Raw genomic sequence first — 21,634 nt, forward strand, 5'->3', positions numbered from 1 at the left:
TTACTGCATTTTTTTGTTAAATGTGGGGTCCACAGGGGGAGCCTCAAGGACCTCCGCTGACTCTACCAGCTAGACAGCCTGCCCATCGCAGGTGCCGGTGGGAGCTAGCATTCGGTGTTTTTTTAGCAGTGGGTACCCACAAGGTAGTATTAGTTGAGGGCTGCAAGGGAAGCCCCAGGACCCTTGGTGCCCCTGCTAGCTCCCCGGGCATAAGCCTGCTACTCAGATTATTGGTGCGTACCCCAGTGCCCACCCAGAACACCCACAATGTGTCCATGGTCGGGGCCATATAGGTGAGTCCCAAGGCCCCTGTGGCCCCAGCCACCCCTCCAGCTCCCATTGTAATGCTGGTGAGAGCTGGCTTAGTTCCTTTGCTCCTGCCCAGGCAGGAACAAAATTGTTCCCTGCCCGGAAGGGTGCAGGCAGGTTGTTCCCTTCCTGGGAGAGTGCAGGCAGGGAATACATTTCTGTTCCCTTTCTTCATTATCCAGGACAGGGAAAATATATTTCCTTGAGGATGGGTTCTCCAGGACACTCTAACAGTATTGGGGAAAGGGACTGATGTACGAACATGGAGGGGATCCTAATGGCCCCATACACCATAGAAAATAGACACTACCCATGGGGAAGGGGTCCCTGGGGCCTCAAAGAGCCTCAATGTGGTGGGCTGCATGCCCCGTCCCCTAAATATATATCAGTCCCGAGGGATGGAATCTGGGGGCAAAATAATATTTAGGGAGTAGCAGGACATGCCCCTGCCATTTCTTTTTTTTTAAGCGCCCTTGGAGATGGGGTCTCCCGGGTCACATAAGGTTCAGAGACGGGGGGTCACATGCCCCCATCCTGATGTAAAATAAAGGGGCCCAGGTTTGTGAAGCTTAGGGAAGGCTCACGGAGGGGGTTCCATCTGCCTCCATGCCTACAAAGACTATAGTGTTGACCCCTGGGCCCTGGCCCATCCTGGGGTCATTTAGTTATAAAGAAAATTGAGGGCGGCAATATTTTTGTTTGTTAATTGTGATCTTGCAGAAGAACCACAGGATTGCAGTAAAAACAATGTATTTTCAGCTCCAGAGGGATCTGTCTGAACCCCCTTATGCTCCTCTACCCCCACAAGGGCTGCCACAAGAATTCTTCTCATATTGTGCCTAGCTCTATTTTCATAAGTTACTTCAACGGGGAGTCTTGCTAGACTCCTGCGAACACAATCATCCAGATAAATACATTTCCCAAAAACTACTGAACAGATTTACACCAAATCACAAACAAACACGATTTGTGGGCTAAGATTTAGCTTTCTGGAAAATGTGATGTATTTCTGTGCAGTCTTTTTCACAGTATCACTGTTGAATTTTCCAGTGGAAAACTGCATTGGGAAATTGTGTTTTGGACCCCCTTTTTAGGTCTTGCCTACGCAACCTGCATGCGCTACATAGGAGACCTTTAGCCATCATGCAGCTCTTTTTCAAAGCACATACTCGTGCTTGTGGCGGCATACGCCTTGCGGGAGTGCGCAGCTGCCCGCCACAGGCACGAGTATGTGCTTTGAAAAAGAGAACACTGTGCGCGCGCATACATACATGCACCGCATTGCTTTTAAATATCAGCCTTATAGCCACATTGTTTTAAAATATCAGCACCACTCCGTTAACTTTGTTGAATTTTCTTGCTCTAATGAGTTGTCCCACTGCATGAAACTCTACGGCAGTACTTAGAAACTGGACATATTAGTATTAGCTTGTCTAAGTAGTTAATTTTTTTTAATTTTGTGTTCTTGTGATCGCTATTTTTAAAGTACTTAGTCTGATAGAAGTCTCCTAAAGGAATGAATTTTGACTACCTTTTTTTAAACCTTTCCAGTCCTTACATCATGAGGTCTGCCTCGATGCGAGACATGATGTACCAATCCTGTACTACAAAATGTTCATTTTGGGCGCATGTCCTCCTCTACCTCTGTTCATTCTTCTTCCCTCTATTTCACCCCACACTCCGTCTCTCTTCATTCTCTTATCCGGTGTTCACCCACTCTGTTTTCAATACCCTGGCTCCTCCATGTTTTTTTCATTCTTCAACTCCCCTTCCTGACGCAGAGCACTTACAGATGGCATGATCGCACACAATTTCAGAAACACCATCTTTGTGAATTGATTTCTCCAAGGGGAAACTTGAAGTGAGGTTCACACTCAGTGATAGAAACTGTGGTTCAGATTTTGCATCCCGCATCCCATTAGTGAGGCTGTAGCACTCTCCATCGCCTCCCTCATCCCCTGCCTGCTGCCAGCCATCCATCGTCCCATTGCTCGGGCTTGTTGCCCAATTGTAGGTACAGTTTTGCACTTTGCCCACTCATCGCCTGGCCCTGCCTATAGCTTTTAATTCAGACAGAATTCTACTACCGGGCCTAGGGCTGCAGGGCACGTGGTATTATGTTCGCAAGCACCGGTGCCTTACATTCAGGGGTGTAACGGAGTCCGGCGTACCCCCCATAGTAGAGTGGGGCACCCACACATTACATTTCAGTGGGAATCACTCGGACCCTGCTGCCTGCCTGCAAAAAATTCATTGACAAATGCAACTTAGAAGTTGAAGCCAGCTGGCCAACCACTGGTCATCTGTGGGTTATTTTAACGCATTTGTGCCCTATGCCCACATGATCACAAACCAGATGATGAAGGACCCATTATTGTAATGGTATTGTTTGTTTTTCCGAATCTGCAGCCCAGAAGAAGGTGCTTTGCAGTCACCCTGTGTCCCATGGTCCCATGAAAAAGTGTTCTTTGCACGTTTGAAGGAAATAGGTTGGAACAGTTCCCCTCACAGTTATCTCTGCTGTGACAGGCTCCAGGCAGTACACGAACAGTACCAGTAATGACAGCAGAGCGGCATGGACACAGCATTGACATCTGCCTTATGTGTGGGAGGGAGACAACTGCTTGAGTCCACTCACGAGCACTCAGGGCAGACACGTAATGTCAGACTGGAGTCAACCATTTTCACGTTTTATTTAAAAAGATGAGCTGTCTGCTTCTATTTCCATATAGCTTACTTTGATAAGACAGTGGTCCAAACCACCTGGGACTGGGTTTGTTTGTGTTATTGCGAGTAGAAAGTCATTGGCCTTGATTGACTAGGAGAAAGTAAAGCAGCAATTTACGTTTTCTTTGCACTGTCAACAAGCACTGGCATAGCCAATAGGTCTCACCTTTGGGACCTTATAAGTGTTTAGCCATGCAACAGTTGATGTTGTTGCACCAAGGATATTGTGCTGCATAACTAAATACTTATAAGGTCCCAAAAGCGGAACCTATTGGATATGCCAATGCTCATTTTCTCAGCCCCTACTTGATGGATTAGCATGAAACTTTCCAGGAAAAAACTGAGGTGGGTGAACTTTGGAAAGTTTTATCAAGATGTAATAATAGGCGCCAAAGCTATTAGCAAACAAAAAACACTCTTTCTATTGTAACTTTAACAAGCACCATGCACTCCAAAATTACATATGACATGTTATATGGCATCTATAATAACATCACCGCAAAATCTGGAATTATATCATTGATAAAACTGTGGATGGCGGGGGCACGACTTATAGTTCGTTTAGGGCTCGAGCTATAGTCAATTGATGTAAATATAGCTGAAGAATTGTATTGGTTTAGTTTGTTAACAGTAGCGCAGTCATTAAACAAACAATATTGTACTATCTGAGTAAGGAGTACATTTTATGTCCTTTGGTGAGTCCAAGTATTAGCTTCATTTCCTTCTTGCATGTAAATCAATATTGATAGATAGACAGACAGACAGACAGACAGACAGACAGACAGATAGACAGATAGATAGATAGATAGATAGATAGATAGATAGATAGATAGATAGATAGATAGATAGATAGATAGATAGATAGATAGATAGATAGATAGATAGATAGATAGATAGATAGATAGAGTGAGTCCGATAGATAGATAGATAGATAGATAGATAGATAGACAGACAGACAGACAGACAGACAGACAGACAGACAGACAGACAGACAGACAGACAGACAGACAGACAGATAGATAGATAGATAGATAGATAGATAGATAGATAGATAGTTAGATAGATAGATAGATAGATAGATAGATAGATAGATAGATAGATAGATAGATAGATAGATAGATAGATAGATAGATAGATAGATAGATAGATAGATAGATAGATAGATAGATAGATAGATAGATAGATAGATAGATAGATAGATAGATAGATAGATAGATAGATAGATATTGTTTGGTATTGCATTGACAATGTTACAATTTTAATATTTGGCTGTTGCTTTAAGTCCTGGTCAGACCTTCTGATTCATACTGTGTGTTGTCTTCTTTTACCTACAGGTCTAAGAGGATTGATGATCGCTGTCCTAATGGCTGCCTTAATGAGTTCACTCACATCCATCTTCAACAGTAGTAGCACTCTCTTTACTCTTGACATTTGGCAGAGGATACGCAAGAATGCATCTGAGCAGGAGCTCATGATAGTTGGCAGGTTGTTTTTCTGTCATATTAAATTGCGCCTTTATGGCACGTCATATAATTTTAACTTTTTGAGAAGTGATTCCTGAGTTCTCCCTTGAGTTTAGGCACACTGTTGTTTAGCAACTCTGAGGATAAATTAGAGTTTTGGCGGCCAAGAGTTCGCATGGGACAGGAAGTGACATTATGTATTCCATATTTTGCTCCTTCATTAGAGTACTTGCATGCACAGAGAGTATCATTGTGAATGTTGTTCAGTTATTCTCTTCTATGGAAATAGTCCTTTCCTTATTGTGGTTGATTTTTCTTTACACCAACTTCCTCTCCATGTTGCTAGCTGAATTGCACTGGTTCACTGTCAGCTACCTGCTGGTGCTCATAAAGTCTGGCTTTGTTTAACTTCATCCTCCCTCCAATGAAACCTTATAAACCATTGAGAATGGTGTAAGAATGTGACTGTCGGATGTGGAGTCAAAGGGTGCTGCTGGAATATGGAGCCAAAGCATGCTGCTGCAGGACCCTGCTGTTGCCATCACTGAAAAAGAACTCACTGAAGAAGGGAATGGGGAAAGGTGTTATGGTGGATAGGTTGAGTTTGGAGTGGAAGGGCTATGACTTGCTTGTGTAAAGTGTCAGGCCAGGCCGGAATCGTTAGTGTTTTCAAAAATCACTTAAAGCCTTGTGATATGCTATGTTTACTTCTACACGACTGGTGGTAGCACTTAAGCAGCTGTCTAGAACTAAAAGAGTCCTCTGCCTTCCATAGCAGTTGACATCCTCATGTATTAACCTCTCTATAGTGCACATACTATGGTGCTCCACCCTCTTTATATTACTGGAGATCATATGTGTCTTAGCCACTCTGGGACAGACTCACCCAAACTCGTGCATACTCCACTCGACTTCAGAAGGCAGTTCTTTCCTAAAGTCACACTTATTTTCATTCAGCATTAATGGTTCAAACTGAAAGATGAAGCAGGTCTTTTTGAGGGGGAGTCACATAGTTTCAAAAAGAGGTTGTGGTCTTGCAGTGCATTATTGGTGGGCTAGGCAGGATGTCTGCCCCGAGTCCACCTGGAAATATGGCAGCTGCTCTCAAACTGTCGTCTACCCGGAGGGAGGCATGGAACCATGCTATCATGAGTATGCATCCTTCACTAAGGGTATAGGCTAACAATGAACGACTCAGTGAATATATTTGTTTGGAATTTCTTTTAAAGATCTGCCCATTCAATCCTTGTTGCAATGCATTAACCTGCATTGCTGCCAATAAAATATTTTGGTGAAGTCAGCTAAGTCTGCTGCCTGGAGCCAGCTTTTCACACAATAATGTGGTTCCACATTCCTGAAAGGACTCCACCTGCCCTAGTTCCATTTTTAAATAAACATATGTTCTTATTCCCAAATGTGCCTAATTTGTTAGAATTAAATGCATACCATTTTTAACTCTTCCTACAAACCAGTGTACCACATTCACACACATTTGTACTCCTCCACTTCATCTTGTGTTCTTCTCAACTTCTACTCAGATGTCACCACCACCATCTGCAGCAATTCTCTATCCCTTATGCCCCAGAGTATAACAACAAAGCTGTTCATTACACATCAGCCAAAACAATTGTCAATTTCATTGAGTATTAAATTCAGAACCAATTATGTTCTTCTTGGCAAATTATAAATGTTATTATGGTCAGAGAACTCAACGATTCGGTATATGAATACATTTTAACTTTCTGTGTCTCAACCTTTTCCCTCTAGAATATTCATTTTAATCCTTGCTGCTGTCAGTATCCTCTGGATACCCATCATTCAGGCAGCCAACAGTGGAAAGCTCTTTGAGTATGTGCAGTCTATGAGCAGCTACATAGCCCCGCCATTCACTGCAATCTTCCTGCTTGCAATGTTTTGCAAAAGAATAAATGAATCTGTAAGTAATATGAATCATTTAGGGTGACATAATCTGGGATATCCTGGTTCTTGATTTTACAGAATAATACTTTCTGTGTGACAGAATAGGTAAACCAGTTAACGAAGCCTGCTTATAATATGGTGGTGAGGGTAGTGTGATATGATGTCATCATTCCAGGTGAAAATTGCACTGCCTCTTTAAGGTATAGTGTCAAACATGCAATCTCTTTTTGCTAGTGCCTCTCTCAAAGACGTCTTTGTAGTCATTGTGATGCTTGATTGACCCCAGTGGCCCACCAGTACTACGTACAAAGTACAGCAGAACTGGACGTGGATATGTTCTTCAACTGCTAATGCTAATAGTGAACGTTCAACATTTGGTATTTCATTTTGTGTCGAGGGCTCCTTCACAAATCCCCAATTGTGACAAACATGCACATGCGTATGCCCATAAATAAAGCATACAAGCACATCCAATGTAACTTTACCTATTGTAAATTAGTTACCTTGCACTTAAAGAAATAATTTAGTTTAGATTTCACTTTAAGCGATAACATTTGCAATCAGATTGCCTTACTTAAGTTAACACATTTAAAATATTCCCTTTTCATTATCACTGGGTAAATACATTGTTTTGGAAAAGGGAATGACTGTATGTATTAAAAATGAAGAATAGAACACAAACCATCAATTAGAAACATCAATAAGGCCTGTTGATGTATTCACTGATATAAAGTTACAAGCTCCACTTGAGATGCATTTGTGTTGTGCATCTCAATAGCCGCCTTCAGCATGCCGATGATCACTTGTACATGCTTTTCGACAAACAGAAACCCTGGCAAAAAAGCAATCATGTTGGGATTTAATGATTTCCTTGGAAGAAAGGGATTTGATGCCCCCATATCCGACCCTTTCCCCCTCTTGTCAATTGTTTGGATGCAACTAATGGGGGGTATGCAACTCCAGTTGGATACTGAAAATCAGGGAGCAGAGCAGGGGTGCATGTGACAATGCTTGAGTTGAATAAAAGAGTTACACAGACATGCGGTCACCCAATCAGTAGTATACCCAGTGGCGTAACGAAACTTGAGGGGGCCCCCCTGCAAAGTACATGGAAGAGCCCTCCCATGCTCTCAACCCAGTCTGACACTCTCAGACCCTGAGCCGGCCAGTGCTGGAGAGGGCCCACGGAGCTCGGCATCCTCCCTGCACCACGGGCGATGCGGGGGCTTTTGTTACGCCACTGAGTATATCAGATATATCTCCAGCCATCTTGCCCATTTTGAACACAGAACAATAGTATGGTGTTTGCATTCATTTTACACACTGCTCATCCTGCAAGATGGTACAGAGGCACGTTTTGTACAGTGATACCAATAGTAGCACGAAAATGGAGATTGGAACACACAACCACACAGTACAAATTACCTTTGGCATTAGGCAAAGGAGTTCTGTTGTAAATCTTATCTATTGTTATTCTCTATGATCCCTGCTGTTCTATTTACTTTTTAACATTCCAGAATACTTATCTCTGACTCCATGTTGTATTAGAGTCAGTTGGAGTTTGGTCAGCAGGCGTTGGGTCACTCTCTGCTGTTCTCCCTAATAAATCAGCTTCACAAGATAAGAAGTGTCAGCGGCTCATTTACGACAAGTTCACACCTTGCAGCATACAAGAGATCCGTGGTTGCAGGTAGATCGCGCCCATGAGTAAATGGTTGCCTAGGAGAGGATGTACTATGCAATCCTGAATAGCTCATGCACCTTTGCACCCTAGTCATAGCAGGTGTGCTGGTATTTCAAAGTCATATTACCAAAAGGTACAACATTTCCATCAGTCCCTTTGACATCACACACGCTGACTCAGGTATCTGGAGGTCTCACCCCCTTCCGTCTGGCTCTTCAACACAATGCAGCAAAATGTTAGAGGTGGCATGCCTTTCTGCATACCGTCCTTATCCTCGACCATAGAATCGACCCACGGGGAATCCATTGTTCACTTCACAACGACCTGTTTGCTACGAGTCAGCACAAATTGGGGCAAGGCTTCCTTCTTTCCACTGATTTGCAGACTGATATCCATGGTTGAGGTGCTTTGTAAATGCCTAGGGTAAGAAAAGAAAAATTGAATTCATTCACAGATAGACAAACGGCAAGAAGACTGAGGATATTTGCTCAGTAGACCTTACCTTCTTTACGCTACCGGGAATCCCAGCGATTATATGTTAATCAAGAAGGATTTTTTCTGATAAGATTAAACTGCATCTATTTATTGATAAATAATCACTCCATTCCTGGAAATTCTTATCTCAACCGAAGAACAGAGGCTTTGATTTGGGTGATTGATAGCACGCTATGGCGGATTCACAACAAGGGGAGGCATCAGGAGGGTCAAAAAGGAGAAATCATTTTATTTCTCCTAGTTTTTTACTCTTTCCATGTGTGCAGCATTCCACAGCATGCACAAAAAGAGGGAAACGGCTTTAATGATTGTTTTTTTGCAGGAAAGTGTCCCTTCCTGCTCAAAAACAATCATCCCCTCAACGCAGGCACCCTTGCAAAATGATGCATGGATGTCTGCGCTGGCGCACAGCAGCTGCTTGTGTGCCGGCGCAGAGGAGAAAGGAATGCACCATATCTTGCAGATACAGTGCATTCCTGCCCTTTCATTTGGAGGCACGGCAACACAGCAAGAAGGCTTGCTGCGCTTCCATGCCTCAAAATATAGTAAATGAGGCCCCCCCTGTTTGATTAGTTTTAACTTGCATATCAATCCTTTTTTTTGTCTTTTGCATTTCTCAAAGTGAAGTACGTCTGCCCAGCCTTGGCCACCTTACAGTCAATGTCTAGAGTACGAGTGAGTGAAGTTTTAACTTTCATTGCGAAACCCGGACGTTTTATCTTTGGTAAAATTGGGCAAGGATTCCCCAGGCTGGGCAAGGGCTGGTGGTCCCAGGAACAGTGCTAGGCCGGGGTTAGGCAAACTGGTTTACACAGATTGACATTGAAGATGGGTGCCAGGAAGATCATGACGGGTAGCTGTCACTTTCAGTTCCGATCCCTAAAATGGCTTCTTTTTTTTTTTAAATCTGTACAAAATTGAGTTACTTGATGTCACAAAATTACACAGGTTTAATTTACGGCACTATTATGTCTAATTTCATCTGGAGTTGGTTTTTGTTTTGTTCGCAATGAGTGTGATTTAACAGTTTAGACTGGAAGGCTCCTTTTTAGATGTGGGATTGTCTGATTCGCATACGATTGGTCCTTTCATGAATGTATACATGAGATAAATATATTTAGGGTACAGCAAATACATTACTTTGAGATAGTCTCCCATATTGGTGCTACGATAAATTGTATGGGCATCAACCAGCAACAGCAGTATTCTGTTTTTCATCAGGCTAGAGAAGAACATCTGTGGTCCATATCTTTCAATTGTATTTCATGTTGTATCTGTGATTATGCTGCTGTTATTTAAATTTCTTTATTGAATTGATTTAGACCTCCACTGAGGACAACAATTAAGATACACAGTAATTCAATAATATAGTTACATGTTTACAATAAATACACACAGATATATCTAAAACAATGGTAACAAAGATTTGAAAATTTTCTTAGATTATTACAGACTAATTCATTTGGAGGAGAATGTATAAGAGCGACCAGGTCATTCACAGTAGATACCATATGTCTATAGCTTATGGGGTATAAAAATCAAAGCCGGGCTACTGCTACCTCTTTATTTGGACAGGTGCATAGCATGTGTACTAAGTCTTGTTCCGTGCCACTACACAGTTTACATAATCCTGTATTATCTATTGTTTTATCCCAATGTTTAGTATAGGAGTTCAAAGGCAAGAGCCTCAATCGGAGCATGATAATGTAGTATAATGCGCTGTGTGCAAATCTTAGATATTGCTGATGATAAATGTTATATTCAAAAGAGGCTGACTAAGACCCGTAGTGGGATAACTGCGAGAGGTAATATGAATCTAGGTCAAAACTAAGGTGCTGTATCATATTTAATAAATATAGCTTTAAATGAGCACATGTACAGGAGTGTAAGAGTGGAATAGTGCACTTGAAGTTTGATAGAGCTTATTCAAGATTATAAGTAATTGTAAGAGTGCTCGATTCAACCTCAAAGGTCTCGAGCTTTATTAGAGACCTCACAGTATCTTTATCTGCATGTAGCATATTATAGGCCCATCTAATTCTGTTTGCCGGGCAATTGTGTATGCACTTGTCAGAAGCAATTCTAATCTTAGCGCATGGGCTGGCATAGCCTGACTAGGGATGTATGTCGTTACAACGCATACTTTTACAACGCATACCTTTACAACGCATTTTTTACACCGCAAAATCCATTACAACGCATTCAATTACAACGCATGCCATTACAACAAATTCTTTGAAACTACCTTTACAACGCATTCCACTACAGCGCATACTACATTTACAACGCATACCATTACAACGCATACCATTACATTGCATGTATGGTAAGTATTGGATAGTGTAGGGGTAAAAATTACTATTCTAACTCCAGGGGGTGCAGCAGTAGGGTAAGTGTTGGATAGTGTAGGTATGCGTTGTAATGGTATGCGTTGTAATGACTGTGTTGTAATGACATGCGTTGTAGTGGTATGCCTTGTAGTGACATGCGTTGTAATGGTTGCGTTGTAATGGTATGCATTGTAATGGATGTTGCGTTGTAAAAGTTTCGTTGTAAAGGTAGTGCGTTGTAAAAGTTGCGTTGTAAGTGTTGTTTCCCCCTGACTAGTGTTAGCTATTTTCCGCAGGAGTTTTCCTTCACACTTGTGCAGAAAGTGTCATTTATTTTTGGGAGATATTCTAGGGCATACATCAATGCTCCTGTTATTTAGAAGCATCTATTTCACTGTAAATGTCTAATAATTCCCTGAAGCATATCGCAATGTTTAAGATTTAACTTTCTTCCTCTCATTTTTAATGTTCTTTATTTCACAGGGTGCTTTTTGGGGTCTCGCCGTTGGATTCATTGTTGGAGTGATCCGCATGATCTTGGACTTCACTAATCAAGCACCGCATTGCGGTGAGGTGGACACACGTCTCTCAGTGGTGAAAGATGTCCACTACCTGTATTTCGCTTTGATCCTTTTTGCAGTGACCGGCATCATCAGCATAGTTGTGAGCCTCTGTACCCCAGCAATCCCAGACGAGAGTGTAAGCATATTAGCCTACTTTAGAATGTATTCACGTTTTAGGAAAATTGGGGTGAGAACGTTCGCACCTGGATTTTTGGTTGAGTTTATGTGTGTGCCCTGTTAAGGAAGGGAATTGGGTGGAATAGTATGCAGCATTCTCCCCCACAATCAAAAGACAATATGAAAGTTAACAAAGACTCTTCTAAGTATTTCTTGTCCATATGAATATAAGATGTGGCATAACAAAAATAAGCATGAAACCAAGATTAAACTCTCAACTGTAATAATTGATGTGGACAACTAAAATACAGATTCAGATTCAGATTCAGTAAGTAAAATTGGCCAGCTATTTTCTGGAATATGTAACTCATGGACAACTTTAGAGAGATATGTGACATGTGTTATCGGGCTGGGGCAGTGCAAGACTGTTGATGATGTGATGAAATAATGGATTGCGGGTTCTAGGTGTCCCTTTGATATGTATCTTTAAAGTGTAGCCTGTTTGTTGTTCAAGTCTTGCATTTTCTCCTTGTTCTGTAAAAACCTCAGTAGATAATCCATGCAGGACACTCTGCGCCAGTACACTAGTCGAGGAAGTGTCCACTGTACTCCATGGTGATTTTAGGCGCTGGTCTAAATCACTACTAATTGTTATTTTTCCATGTTGCTATTTGCTGTTTGAACATTGTTAAAGAGGGAGCTTTTGGTGGTTTTGGCAGCTTCTTTTATATTGTGGGTGTTTATTGTGATAAAAACTTCTCCCTTTTGTATTGCATTTTGACATAACTATTTGTGAAGGCTAAACGATATTGGTGGGAATCTTCATTTTCTTCACACGAGGTAGGCCAGCAACCAAAGTTGCTGCTCTGCGTTGCATGAAAGAGAGAGATGGATAGATTCATATCTACTAAGTTATGGTCCTGCTATGTTTTTCCCTAGCGCTGGTGCACTTTCTAGCTCCCTAGTACCGCGTGCACACCTTTACACTGTGATGCAAAGGCATGTGCTTGAGTCTAGCATAGGTTTAGTACTGGAAGCATAGCCTTCCTGTATAAAATACATTACTAGGACTTTCCCCACTTTGTATATGTGCAGTATAGTGCACCACTCATGCAACGTTGGAAAAGTTCGGAGAAAATACAACTTTTTGCCTATCTTGCAAACTGCCTCAAGGCAGCGTAAACATTTGCCGCAAAGCACTGTCAACATATGTAAGGCTTTGCATCAAAAACAAGGGGTGGTTGCATTCGAGCACTCATGTACCATCCATTGAACGCTCCCTTGACACAAAGTAGCACAATGCCGACAAAGCACTACTGTGCATCACTTTAGTGCTACTATTAAGTTTTGTGATGGAAAGTATCAACACTTTAAACCAGTTTGCGTCACTTTTGGTGCATCATGTGTTGATTTATTTGTCCCTTTGTTTTCTGTACCTTGGGGTATCTATACCAGAATTGTATCCCTTACATGGGAGATGGGGACCAGGACTAGAATATTCTGTTGCAACAATCAAGCTCTCCTGCTATCCATGGCGATAGCACGTAAATATGCAGTCCTGATTGTGTGGATTGGAGGTTCCGGGCCTTTGCGACCATGAGATAGGTAGCCCGGCTTAAGTCGCAACTTTAGTCGAGGCGGAAGCTCACAGCAGCTCCTAGAAATGTGACTCGGTTGGTCTCCGTGGATAAAATAGTCCTTTCTAACTTGTTAGATAAACTGAACCTGATATAAGTTCAGAAAAGGGCGAGGAAGATTTGAAATTAAAGAAGTTCCCACCAATTCGTTTAAAAAATCCAGCCTTAATAAAATATTCTAGGGTTTTAGTTTCCCCATCAGTTTAAAGCTTTAACGCGGAACCAGCATTTATTAGACCATCAGCAAGCATGTTACATTGTTAAAGAAGTAGGTGGCCATGATCAGTCACAGTGCCGACTGAAAACCCAACTTCTAATTGCTTCTCTGCTGATGAGTTTGTGCTGCAATGTGGCACTTGCAAATTGTAATCAAATGTGAGGAAAAAAAGGCAGTTCCTTGACACTGCCCCAGTGGGACTGGTATGCAATGTGGCTTTGTAATTCAATTAAAGGCAAAAACTGCAAGAGATAACAGTTTTGTCTGCTTTGCTTACTGTTTTGGAGCACGTCCCAGCCTTATTGTGCTCACGCTGTGTCGGAAAGCAAACATCTCCATGAAGGCGTTGGGTACACAGCAGCGCCGCTCTCTCCCTTCCAGTTGGTGGGCCATATTGTCGCAGAGTCCTTGGAAATGTGCAGAGAAGCAGCTCATTACCCAATGAGACTGCAGAATGGAGCAACTGTCTCGCGGCAGATGGTGCTTCTGGCCAGACGGGCTTATTCGAACCTGTGACGTCTGCTGGGACCAATGCGCGGAGTTCATGATTTAGCATCAGCTCTGTTCAACTTTATTTTGTTTAGCACAGTTACTTAAAACCATTGCTACAAAATATCGCATTTCATATTATCAATTTTTTAAAGTAATTAACCAGTTTGCTAAAAATCAGTTAAAGTCAATACAAACTAATTGCTCTTTGGAATACATCAGTAAAATAAGCAGTTATTTAACAGCGTCCAACCTTTGCTTTTCAGCTATATTGATGTTCTGTCTAGGCATTTTCTTCTCCACTTGTTTCAAAATTTTTGCAAAGCGGCCGAAGATGTGCGCCTACTTTAATGTACGTGAAAAGTATGTGGTCCTACTGGCACTTAATCAGAGAAAGATGTAACATTTAAGTTTGCAATGTATGCGAGCGAAAAACAGGATCAATACATGAATCACACTTACTACTGTGTCTAACAGTCACAATAAATTTGATGTATCAAAAACTCATGTATAATATATTAACAAAAACTCCTAGAGTTTATTTCATAATGCTTGCTCCAAACAGAGTGAAAAGGAAAAGTGTTTGTAGAAGTGCTCATGTGCGCATTAATCAGAAAAGAAAGGAAAACAAAATTAATAACGATTAACACGAGTAGGTCACACTACATACACAACATGCTGACTTTAAAAGACCCAGCAACATCAGCCAGTGGCAGCCCATCATCTGTATGTTAAATGAGTATTTCAATTTCAAAGATTATTGTTCAGCAGGTGCCCCATTTTCATCTCTTGTAATTCACACACCAAAACTTTGTGTTTTCACTTTTTTATCAGAATGCTGCAGACCTGTGTTTTCCTTTAGATGAAGTGTATATTTACATTCCCCATCCCTAAGCATGAGGTGGAATTGTAAATGTAAGCATTGACATTTACAGACCATTTAAGGCATTTACATGCCACTACACTTCCAGTGGCAGCAGGCCCTGTACTCATGCACACAGCACCGGCAGGATTTCCGTTGAGGACGGGGCAAAACGCCAAGCACAGCATTCTTACTTCCTGCCAGACAATCCTTGCACTCTCAGGTCCTAATGGTGACTGAGGACCTGGTTCCAAAAAATGCAAATGTCCAGCTTCACTTTAGTGAATCAGGGCCCAAGGATCTATCATCAGAAAAACACAAGCATTGATCTGTCTGTCACGGTTTACTGAAAATATTTTTTAACCTGAACTGTTTGGAATTTCCCTGGATCGTTTTTCTAACTTCTTCAGTAAAAAATCTATGCAGCTCTTTTTTAGGTCTAGCCTTTAAAAAGCGCATGCTTTGTCTTCGAGACATGCTGTATTTAGAATAGGACTTTGATCCCACCGACTAATTACCACAGGTTGACTCCAGTGTTGCGCTTCTTTGCTGCCCCCAATTGGTTTGCGCAGCTGATACATCACTTCTGTTCCTAGCTGAGGAGCACTGGCTAAGCACAGACCAAATCTACTTGATTAGTGCCAGTCCACTGCGATGCAGGTACTATTTCTTCTATCTGTCCTACCATTTTCCCTGCCCTCTTTGCCATTCTTACTATAGGGCCACCCACTACCCAGCCGAAGCTTGCATCTCGCTAGCAGCATGAAATGCACAGATCCGATTGCCTGGAAGACTGGCCTGGGCTGGCCAATCAGCACCTCGTCACTGGAACATTAGGTGACAACAGTGTTCCCACCAGTGTGTGCCTTTTCATCTGTGTGGCCCTCGGTTTGCATTTGACACTCCTATTGCCAGCATGCCTCATGCACGCTTTTAGGTCTCGCCTACGCAGCACACATGCGCTGCATAGTAGACCTTTAGTGATCGATTCTGTTTTGGTCCCAAAAATGTGCACGCCTTGCATTGCCTTCAATGGCAACACGTGCACGTTTGGCAATTCCCCTGCGGGAGCAAACCTTGAAAGCATAAGGTTTCTGCTCGCTCCCGCAAGGGAAACAGGCGCAGGCCCCCCTCCTCTCTCTCCTCCCCCTGCTGCCAGCGCAAGGCATGCGCTTGTCTTTTTTGGATCCATTTCACAGAGAAGCAACTAAATGAAAGAAGGAAGGAGAGGTTGAGAACGGTTTCTTTAAATCACGGTTTCCAGTAAGTGAGGAGCAAGACAGAAAAAGAGGAAATAATAGGAAGACAGAGGGGGTGGGGGGATCTGCCAGCACAGAAAAGAAGAGGACATTGTCCATGTCTTCTCTGGACAGAGTCCTTTTCCTTCTCTGCCCGTCCCCGAATGTTCACGAAAGCAAGCAGAGCCTTTTCTGAAGGCCTTTGCTATTTCTGCCGTCTTGGGCGTGCCCCTACTTCTTTCCTTGAAAAGATTCCATTCCCCTACTTTTTATTTTCAAAACTATGTCCTAGGATGGCAGAAATAGCAAAGGCATTCCGACAATGCTCGGCTTGTTTTCGTGGACAATCAGGGACGGGCGGGACTGGCAGAGAAGGAAAAGGACTCTGTCTCTTCCCTACTGCCCAGAGAAGACACAGACAATGTCCTCCTCTTTTCTGTGCTGGCAGCGGCCCCCCGCTTCCTATTATTCCCTTTCTTTCTGTCTCGCTCCTCACTTAATGATTACCGTGACTTGAAGAAACGGTTCACAACCTCTCTTTCCTTCTTTCATTTACTTGCTTCCCTGTAAAATGGATCCAAAAAAGAAAAACACTCTTGCGGGAAATGCCCCTTTTCTGACATTTTTTTATTCCAAAGTGTAGCCTTGGATGGAGAGAAATAAAAGGTTTTAAATATGAAAAATAAACACATAACTAAATAAAGCAAGCCAGAGTGGGGGTTGTAATGTGGTCAGATTGGTTTTATTCACATCCAAACACAACAGCCTCACTTTACAGACTTTGCAGTGAAGCGCTACTTTTGTTTTCTCCTCTTTCTTTGAACAGCATTGCTGTCCCCAGGTAGGGAAGTGCACCATTCCTGGATGTATTGCGAAACCTGGTTCATGGGTCGATTAGAAAACCAAATGTGTACCATGGGTCTGTGTTTAAGGATGTGGTCTTTTTAACCTATACAGCTTACGTTTTGTACGGTACGTTTTGTATGGATATAAATGATGGACATTGAAACGGTTCCCTTCAGGGCCCTGTAGTCATGTCCTTAACTTTTCAGGTACAACCACTTGCTGATTTCTGAATAGTGAGTAAGAGATCGTTAAGGTAACCATGTTATTTCTGCTACATTTCACATGCTTCACTTAATCTTGCATTCCCTATGAGTGTTTGCTTTAACCTTTTTTTTTTTAGGCAGCATATTACTCTTATCAAGTGAATCATTTGAATTGAGCCACATCCATGTGTTTATAACGGTTACAATTAGGTTGTAGATGGAGGCAGTGCACATTTCTTTCAGTGGGGCAGTATGGTGTTCAGTGGGGAAGAGGATGTGGCACTATGGCCAGATCTGTCGAATTTGGAACTGGGGAAGTGGGTTCAGCCTTCATGACCAGTCCACCAGACCACTCTACTGAGGGAGAATATTCCTATGCCAGACCTTAGAAGGCCCTACTGGACCTTAGAAGGCCTGATGTCCTAGCACAAGCAAGTGTACCCTAGCAGTGCCAATTGTGAAGTTCATCTCCAATTCATCGGGCAGGTCTACGAAGCAGCACAGCCTAGAGCAACAGTGATCCAGTCACTGTGACTCTGTCACTGAGGTCACATGAACCTTGAGCAGGTTTGGGTGGTGCAAACGATGTGACCGCACTGGGTACCTATTTTGGGTGGGGTCGCAGTGTTTGCAAGTGTATTATGGTTTAAAAAAACTTCTGCCTCTTTCCTGGACTCCAGCAATTTACAGCAACAATAAAAATGTCATGATAACTTTGGTGATTAATGTTCTTTCTAGAGGGAGATTGGAGTTTTGTCTAGTGGAAGGGTTGACTCCTGGAAAGGTAGCACAGAGGGTTAATGTGCCTGCTGCAAAGAACATGTACCATACAGGTCGCAAAGTGCTCATAATGTTTACTAGGCTAGTAGGTTACTGCTTTTGTCAGAGAGATTCCTTTGTTACTTCCAGTTTATAAGTTAAAATCCTAACATAGACCAGTGAGCTATTAAACTGTGCTGCCTACTAGTATGGTCGTCATGTGTCTTCTACACCTTGTAGTCCTTTGTCTTATGTAACACTTCCTATACAGTGATTTACACATGTATAAATGATTGTCTCTGTGTAGGGTGTGATGTAAAGTCTTCTGACACCATAAACTGGTATGAGTGGCGCTGTAAATCCAATTAAATGCATCTGAGAAAGAGTGCAGTTATGGAGACTTGAGGGGGACTGTTAAAGGGTGGTAGTGAGAGAGTCCGAGGCATAGGTGATCATTGAGGGCACCAGCAAACATTGTTGCACAGGGCACCACCAGCACTAAAGCCGGCCCTGCCATCGAGGCCAGTCCGCCTCACCCATTGGTATCTGCATTGGCCTTGGTTAAGCAGTAGTAGCTGCAACTCACCAAGGATCGGCAATGCAGGATTTGCACGCACATCAAACTAAGTTTGCAAACTTCACAGTCTCTCTGCTTCATGCACAATCACTTTTAACATGTGTTACCTGCTCTGGAGCCACTGGAATTATGCAGCAATGGAGGAAGAAATGATACTGCAGTGTTGACTAAATTATGCCATAAAAAAAGGCTGCAGCATAGTGCAATATTTTCTTATACTTTATTATTTAGTTATTTTTACACTTGTTAAGTCTGCAAAGATTCAGCCTTAGTAGTATTAGTATAACATACAAATACAGCAGTAAGAAAGGTGATCAGCCAACCTTTGCAAAGGGCCACCCACTTTGCAGCAAATCAAGTCACATTTTTTAGTAACTTTTATCCATTTGAGCTACAAAAATGATTAGTTAAAACTGTAAGATTATGCAGTGCATGAAGTATTATGCGGTCAAATATGGCAGAACCATAATTATATAGAAAACATTTACATATTAGGATATTTTGCTATTCATGTTTGAACTGCTGTTGTGGAAGAACGGATGAGAAGTTGTAATGAGAGAAATTGCATGGCTTGGAGACAAATGGCTTGTGATTCCACTTTTAAGTGTATTTGGAACACTGTGTGATTGGAAATATATCCCAATTTGTGAATGGATTTAAATGCCAATAACTCCTATTAAACCTTAAATAATCAAGTGTATCCATTGGTTGAATTAAATAAGCAGGACTGTGTCTCAACTCCTCAGGAGCCCGTAGATCAGTCTCTTGGTTGGTGCCATGCCATGTTGGGGTCAGGCCGTCGCGTATGCGCTACTCTCCAGCCTCTGTGGGAGGCATCAGTCCCCCCTCTCCAGCACCTCGACCGCTGCGATCATCGACGGGTCACAGACATCATCCAAGTCTCCTGTTTGTTGAGGCTGCTGTTAATTCGTACAGGTAGTCCCAGTCGTCAGAGCCGCCCTCAATGCCCTGCCGCTAGTCCTCTCGGTTTTGACACATTTTGGGTTACCTACATGCCTGCATGTGACAGATAAGTGCAGTGGAGAGTGGAGCCTGAAAGGATAGCGTCCACATGCACATGACGGTGGGCCACACCACAAGCCTGCTTTTTCATGCTCTCAGAACTGGTGCACAATGTTCAGCAAAAGTACCAGATTCCTTGTATGTGTGTGAATTGAGCATTAGCATAAGTAAGCAAACAGCTTTTAATGTACAACTCGACAATTCCTGAATATACTTCTTACGTATTTGTACATATTTATGTTTTATTTTTACTCAGTTTATCTGTATGTCTCCCGGGGCAAAATGCTATATCCATCCCCAACAAGGGGAATAGGAGTGCTTTGAACAAGGGCATACTAGAGTGGGACATAATAGGAAGTCGGGCTGGTAGGGTAGACATCCATTTGTTCAAGGCATGTAAAAGGGTAAGGGGATAATGTAAAAGGGCGACTTGAGCGGAGCATAGGCATAAGGATAAACAGAGCAGGTAGGGGGAAAGGAATAGGGGAGGCAATTAAAGAATGAAGGAGGGAAGAGGTGGGGAGGGGGTAGGAGACACAACGAGGTGACGAGGAAGTCCAGGGTAGACCCGGAGGTATCAGAGCACTTTACATGAGGAATAAGGCATGTTACAGCGTTAAATCAATTGCTGTTATATTACAGTTAGATCTATTGCTAGTACAGTCAATAAACAAAGAAAAACAAGAAGAGGAAGAAAATAATGCCTGATGTCCAGCCGGCCCCTCTGTTCACCTTTGGGGAGCACACAGTGCATAGACCTGAAATCGCCTGCCCAGCGCCATTTTGAAGATAGGCGACGTCACCCAGTATGTGATATTGGGCATAAATAGAAGGGACAAGGAGTGTGAGTATAGGTAAAGTGAATGACCACACCAAGAGGGCCACTATAGTTTGTGAAGGGAGCAGGCCCATTTCTATTTCCATGCTCAGCAGATCCTCCGATAAGGGAAGGGGGCGCCATCTTCAGGATCAGCGGTAGGAGGACGACATGGTAGTCTGATTATAGCAACAGGCCATAGACATACAAAATGGGCCCTCACAAATGCACACTGTTATCAGGAGATCACCCCCTGTTGAATGACTCTGAGTCCAGTGACAGACCCCTGGACCTTCCACAGACCAGTAGCCAGATAGTGTGAGAGACTATGGGGTCAGTAGTTTTCCAGCCACATTGAAGTTCAATAACAGTAAGAGAGTCAGCGGTCCGCTCAAACCTACAAACAGCGGGCTGCCTGAGAATCCAAGGGTACCAGGACTTCCCCCAGAGTTCATCCACAAGCGTGTTCCAGCTACATCACAAGCTAAAACACGCCAGCAGAAGTGCAAGGGTGGGACTCAAAAGCCCCCAGTCGAGATTGAGACAGGGCTGGAGAGATACGGGGTAGTGCTGTCCTAAAAAATGGCACCGGAAGGACTACCAGTAAATCCAATTACAAAGCCGATAGTTGCTTAGTCCTCGCACTCGATCTAGCAGAGCCCCCTAAGTCAGGCATGCACGAGGACCCACCTCACCTCTCTTGAGGCGTCTGCGAGATATCGACCCTGTGTATTGCAGCCGATGTAGAGCGCAGCATCACTGAAAGCCGGCCGATCTTTAGGGCTCGGCTGGGCGTCCCGTTGCTCCGGAGTTTCCTCACCGGTCAGGGAACTTCACACAGGGCCTCTCAACTGCCGCACTGGATGCTGTGTTTTGCAGGACGAGAGACAAAGTGCACTGCACGGCTTCCAGCCCCTTGGACAGATCTTCTGTGCCTCTGCGCTTGTCTCCCCCTCCTCACCTTAGGCACCGGGTGGGGAAGCCTCCCAGGAATGCAGTGCTCCCTGTTAGTCCCCGTTACTTACCAGTGCAGAAAAAGCTGCATATAAGGCCTGTGTTCTGTGACTTCAATGTACTACCTCAGGCAGCACTGGAAAATGTGTTGTATTCATGTAGTCCCACTCATGAGTGATTAATAAACTTGTTCTTTGAATTCCAGCTTCAGTGTCAGTCTCTATTTTGTTGGTCTAAGACCCAATTCCCTAGTCTTTGTTGTCCCATGCCTCAACTTACTGCCCCACCTCTAGGAGCCCCAACCCTTGTCTTTGTTTGCTCTTTCTTGTCTTTGCTTGCTCTTTCTTATCTTTGCTTGCTCTCTCTGTCTCTGGATGCCTCCTGTCTCTTTCTAAACCCCCTTT

The 21,634-nt window shown here is 43.0% G+C and overlaps 1 protein-coding gene across 2 annotated transcripts in view; it reads left to right on the forward strand.

Annotated features, from left to right (window-relative positions):
* LOC147747160 (sodium/glucose cotransporter 4-like) overlaps positions 1 to 21,634 on the forward strand; it is a 752,240-nt gene that overhangs the window by 537,275 nt on the left and 193,331 nt on the right. For both annotated transcript variants that reach the window (XR_015307504.1, XM_086952402.1), the window contains exons 10-12: positions 4,371 to 4,521; positions 6,267 to 6,435; positions 11,412 to 11,627. Coding sequence is in view for 1 of the 2 variants with exons in the window: in XM_086952402.1 (XP_086808528.1) it covers positions 4,371 to 4,521; positions 6,267 to 6,435; positions 11,412 to 11,627 (536 nt within the window). In the remaining variant the exon portion in view is untranslated. The remainder of the gene's footprint in view (positions 1 to 4,370; positions 4,522 to 6,266; positions 6,436 to 11,411; positions 11,628 to 21,634) is intronic.

This window comes from Lissotriton vulgaris, chromosome 1_1 (assembly GCF_964263255.1).
Source record: "Lissotriton vulgaris chromosome 1_1, aLisVul1.2, whole genome shotgun sequence".
Taxonomy (NCBI): domain Eukaryota; kingdom Metazoa; phylum Chordata; class Amphibia; order Caudata; family Salamandridae; genus Lissotriton; species Lissotriton vulgaris.